This window comes from Dipodomys ordii, unplaced genomic scaffold, assembly GCF_000151885.1.
Source record: "Dipodomys ordii isolate 6190 unplaced genomic scaffold, Dord_2.0 Scaffold131, whole genome shotgun sequence".
Classification (NCBI taxonomy): Eukaryota; Metazoa; Chordata; class Mammalia; order Rodentia; family Heteromyidae; genus Dipodomys; species Dipodomys ordii.
The window spans coordinates 2,733,043-2,738,688 of record NW_012267347.1 but is presented as its reverse complement, the minus strand read 5'-3'; the positions used below and the strand labels follow the sequence as shown (position 1 = coordinate 2,738,688).

The following is a 5,646-nucleotide window of genomic DNA, read 5'->3' as shown; positions in this document are numbered from 1 at the left end:
CAAGGTAGAGGAGAATTCCCAGTCATCTTGGGGCAAGGGAAAAAGTCCCTAGCGGCCGTCCCCTCAGACTGACAGGTTCTCCCCCATGCTCAGACCCCCTGAGCCAAGGCCCAAGGCTGAGATCTAACTGGGGCCACTCGCAGGTGGTCAGTGGCAATTTCATAATTGACAAACTAGCTGTAACTTTCTTCCAGTGATCTATAGTCAGACTTAAGGGGGTTGTGACAGTTTGTCCCATAGTGAATCTTAAAACAGACACGAACAGAAAACGAACACAGACTACACTTATTTTCGCCGCGCGACTTCGTCAGCAAACCGAAAGCAGAAAACAGATGGAGACTGTGTCGAGAGTCCGGATCTCTCGTCTCCCAGACGAACCACGTGTCCGAAAAGACTGGGTTCCAGATGGACCACTTTTTCAGGTCCCGGACGGGCCACTTTTTCAGGCCCCGGACGGGCCATTTTTTCAGGCCCCGGACACCCCCAGGACGTCTCCTGGGGGCTGCGGTCGGGAGTACGAGCCCGTCAGCTCCTCCTCGGGTCCGCCAGATTCAGACCAGTACGGCCGACTCACAGAATGCAAGCACACAGAAATTGACAACACAGCTTAATTACAGACAACACACAGACGCTGGCCAGCTTACCTCCCGGAAATGGGTCGGTGGTCCCTGGGTAGGGGTCTCTATCCCGGACGAGCCCCCAAATGAAAGACCCCCGGCCGTGTGGGGTGCCCTTCGATCTGGAGAGACCCTCTCCCAAGGAACAACGAGACCACTTGTGCGGATGCAATCAGCAAGAGGTTTATTTGGGTATGCCCAGACTCCCAGGTACACACGACCTCGAGATCCACAAGGTTCGGGTCGGTGGCTGGGAACCTGCTTTACACGGGTACCTGGGGCGACAAAGTCTATCGGGAGACTTGCGCGCCGAGGTGCATGAAAGCACCCCTTTTTATGGGCAGCTGAAAGCAAGGTTACAGAAGCGAGATGCCTGGTTACAGGGTGTTGATTAACTAATTTGAGTCATTTGGGGAAGGGATTGGTGATTTAGGTGGGACTTTCCACAGGCAGTTTGTCAATGTCTATACCTGCCCCACAGGGGTTGACTCAGAGACCTGTGGCATTATTTCCCGTTACCGGCTTGACCACTACGTCCTGCCTCACCCTCTTTTGTTTTCCACATAGTTTTACGGGGCGGGGGCAGCACTTTTTCTGGGGTATGCTAGCATGAACGGGGGGTCTTTCATTACTACATAAGTGTAAAGTGACTCCAGTTAGAATGTTATTTCCTCTTACTCCTCTCCATGGTTTTTGTTTTCAGGACTGACCTCATCTGGGGGAGTCTCAGTGTCCCAGTTGGCATTCACAGGGTATGAACTCAAGGCTAGATAGACATGGGCATTAGAAAAGCATGCTTATGAACTACCTCCCCATGACCTCCAGGCTCTGATCAATTATGAAGGGCCAAGAATAAGTGACTCCAGGATCTGACACCATTTGTGCCATCCAAGCAGTGACTTGTAACGGCCTCTGGATGTTCCATCATTGCCAAGGTCCCAGGAGTGTCTTTGTCCGTGTTCCTTTGGCAGTTTCCTTGGTCAGTCACTGAACTTGAACTCAGGGCCTGAGTGCTGTCCCCCAGCTCAAGGCTAGCACTAAGTCACTTTGAATTCCAAAGCAACTCCACTTTTCAGCACTCTGCTGACAGATTAGAGATGACAATCTCAGAGGGAGTTTCTCTGTCCAGGCTGGCTTTGAGCCACAGTTCTCAAATCAACAAGTCTTTACAAATGGCCACTTTACTTCAATTAAAAGCGACAAATATGGTCATTAGAAGTAGTTTTATAAGCATGGTCTTACCTGGAACTTATTAAGGACCAAAGTTACATTGACAAACTTGTAAGAATCCTGTCCTTGGCTGTGGGCCTGCTGGAAACTATGACCAAAAACCTTTAAGGGAAAACTGGAATAAATCATTTTGGTAATCCTAATTATATTTTTCACTTTGAAATAAACATTTAGGACAATTTTACCTTTAAATTTTTTCTTTGGGAGGCCAGCCACTTCCCAAATTTTTACAAAGGGGATGCCATTTTTAATTCCTTTTCCTAAAGTGGCTTTAATTTGCATTTAAATGCCCCATTGAAACATTGGGTAACACCCATTACCTACTTCTTGGGCAAAGGTTTAAACTGACCACTTTTTCTCTGCAGTCGAGTTACCTTTAGGAAATTAGCAGTTTTTCTTAATGCAAGAATTACAAACACTAGCACTGTACCAAGAATCTAGACTTAACATCTCTTTTCCTTTAGAAATATATCCAATTGCAAAATAGCATAGAAGTCAAAATACATCCTTTTCTCAGACACCCCTTAGGGTCTAACTTGTGGGGATTAACATTACCAGTGGAAGGGAACAGAAACAAATAACTGAAATGGTGTGTGTGTGTGTGTGTGTGTGTGTGTGTGTGTGTGTGTGTGTGTGTTTACCCCCAAATCAACAGATTTTGATCATGTGTGATGGAACAAGGCCAGGGTCTGGGCTAGGCTGTGGCATCTCCCAGAGTGTATGGACTGTCACACTTCTGGTTAAAGACCTTGCTTACACTGGCTTTTGTAGGTTGGTGCCACTGGTTTAGGCAGTGTGGCAACTTTGTTCTGTTTCCTGGGTATTTCCCATGCACAGGAACAATCTGCATCTTGAGTCACTCTGGTCCCTTAATCTTAAAGGAAGTTGATAGGTGCACAGGACAGAAAATGGAGAAACAAAACGTGAGCCTTACTATATTTTTTAGCATAGATAGACATAAGTGTTAGGTTTTTAAAGAGAGGCAGCTGAGTAAGAACAGCACTACTCATGTGGTATTCAGGTAAGGGGTAGGTTTATTCATCATTCCAGCTGACACCAGGCCATGTTGGCACTCCACGGGGCTGGGAAAGAGGGCATCTGGACCTGAGCTAGGCCTTATCTGGGGTATGGGTGGAGAAAGGTATGGCCACATCAAATTCAGATGCAGATGCAGATGTGACCTCTTCCAGGTGTGCCAGTTGCCTAGGTAATACATGTGCTGGGCGGAGACTTTGCTGCTAGGAGGGTAGAGTCTGTTTGCCATCCAGGAGCGGACCTTACATTCCAGACTTTTAATAATTATGAAATAGGGTGAGGATTCTCTCTGGCTACTTCCTGCTGACAAGGGGTGTTGACAATAGGGGTAAAAGGCTGGAATTTGGTCCCCTCCCAGAGAAGGCAGTGAGCAGCAGCTGTCCCTTGGTGGTGTGAGTCCTTAGATAAAGTCTGGAGGAGGCAAGTCTCTTGGATGAAGTCTGGAGAAAGTCTCATGAGGCATTGAGGGGCTGGAAAAAAATACTAGAGAGCAGATAAATGGCAAGAAGAAGGACTTGGGGCTGAAAAATGTTGGTAGAAATGTCCCCATCTGATGACAAGGTAGAGGAGAAGTCAGGTAACAAAGGCAAGAATGTAAATTCCTGTCCAGTTAATAGGTAGACAGGTATGGACACTAGATAGGCAGGCTTCTTACTTCTATTGACCTCCCAGCTCTGGTTAATTTTGAAAGGGCAGGTACAAAGTAGCTGATATGACAACTTCTCTTATTTTTCTCCATGGTCCCTTGTTCCCCAGACTAGCTGAGTCTAGGTGCTCATTGCTGGGATGGCTTTTCCCAGTTAGTATTCATGGAGGTTTGAACTCAAGGCTGGGCACTATCCCTGAGCACTTCTGCTAAAGGCTAGTGCTCTACCACTTTGAGTCACAGTATCACTTCCAGTGTTTGCTGGTTAATTAGAGATAAGAGTCTTGAGACATACTTCCAGCCTGGCTCTTTGCAGGTTACTTGGGAGATGGAGTCTTAGAGATTTTTTGTCCTGGGCTGTCTTTGAACTGCAATCTTTGCCATAAAAGCCCTTTATTATTTCCAATTAAAGCAACAAGGAGATCAAATAGAATAAGTAGAGCTTACCTGGTCCTTATCAAGAATTGACCAACAAATATGCTGCAATGTCAAAACTCATTAGATGTGATGAGAATCTTAGCACAGTTATGCCCACTATTTTAGAACCACATAGTCAGTACTAGAATACACAACACACACAAAAAGGCAAAACTCAAAACCTAAAATTTTTTTACAACAATGTTTAGACATCTTTGCTAACAAAGCACATCAGATGGTTGGGCCTCAGTTACCAGGGTCTGTGAAAAGAACAACTTGTTAGCAAAGCACCTTAGAATAGATGGATGGAGTAGTAAGCTTGGTGGAAGATTAAGGGTCAGATGGGGCCAAACCCTTAACCCACATGGGCCAAGATGGAGAACTTCTGAAAAAATGCAAAGAAAGCCTTAACAAATAGATCAAGCCTAGAATGGCTAGCTTTTGAGAGGGAACCTAGAAGGGGGTCCCTGGGATCCAGCCTGCATCGCACTCTTCAAGGCACAAGCCAAAATGTTGTAGAAAAGAGAAAGGGAGAGATATAGAAAGTTGGACATGATTAGCAGAGAGCAAAGAAAGCCTGAAAGTAAACAGTTCTGTCCATTTACCATTGCAGAGGCAAAAATTGTCTAAATCTGAGAATGGCATAAAAAATTAGGCGCTCTGGCTTTCCAGGGAGCACAGGAGGCATTTCAAAGGGGTTTCACAGTTCGCAGCACCCCATTAAAGACGAGGAGAGAAAAAAATCAGTGAGTGAAGGAGGGCTTATCGGATGGAAGAGGTGTCCTGACTTACCACAGAGCCCTCTAGGGAGGAGTGGCCAAGAAACCAGAGTCAAGCGTCCTGGGCTCCAGAGGTGACCGGCCTTTCGATTAAAGGCCTAGTAGGTTCTCTGGTACGGTCCCACATTTAGAGAGAGACTGAGTGACAGATAACCCTTAGAGAGTAGTTCACTCACCAAAATGTAGAAGAGTGGAGGTGGATGCAGAGGCCAGCAATGGTATTGATGCACTGTGTCCACAGCAGACAGACCGGTTTGCAAAAGGCCATCAGAACTGTGGGTATTCCTTAGAGCAAAAAAGGAAAAAACAAACAAAAGAAAAAATGGAGAGGAATCCCACCTATTCTGACTTTAAGCCCTTCCCAGGTTCAAATGGCATCATTTATGTCAGGTTTTTAAAGAGAGGCCAAGTAAGAACAGCATAAGGTATTCAGGTAAGGGGTAGGTTTATTCATTGTTCCTGCTGGCACCAAGCCATGTTGGCACTCCACGCGGCTGGGAGATACCTGGGAAAGACCTGGGAAAGAGGGTGTGTAGGTCTGGGCTAGGCCTTATCTAGGGTAAGGGCGGAGAAAGGTGTGGCCACATCAAATTCAGATGTGACCTCAGCAGATGCAGATGTGACCTCTTCCAGGTGTGTCAGTTACCTAGGTAAAGCATGTACTGGGCGGAGACTTTGCTGCCAGGAGGGTGGAGTCTGCTCACCTTCCAGGAGTGGACCTTATAATAAGGAGTGATGTAAATTACAGCCAACTTAACTACCAACTTCATTTACTTTGCAAAGGAAACCATCTTTTCTAAGGCCTTTAAAACTGCCTGTTTATTCCTTTGGTTTATCATCAGGTCTCAAAATTTTTTTTAATTTAATTTAATTTTATTTGTGAACATACTGTACAGAGGGGTTACAATTGCATGGGCAGGAT

At 45.9% G+C, this 5,646-nt stretch overlaps 1 protein-coding gene across 1 annotated transcript in view; it reads right to left on the bottom strand.

Annotated features, from left to right (window-relative positions):
- Positions 1 to 1,122: 1,122 nt before the first annotated feature.
- Positions 1,123 to 5,646, bottom strand: part of Aim2 (absent in melanoma 2) — a 21,549-nt gene continuing 17,025 nt past the window's right edge. The window contains exons 6-7 of the mRNA XM_013030501.1: positions 1,860 to 1,949; positions 1,123 to 1,221 (exon numbers count right to left, since the gene is read on the bottom strand). Coding sequence (XP_012885955.1) covers positions 1,123 to 1,221; positions 1,860 to 1,949 — 189 coding nt within the window. The remainder of the gene's footprint in view (positions 1,222 to 1,859; positions 1,950 to 5,646) is intronic.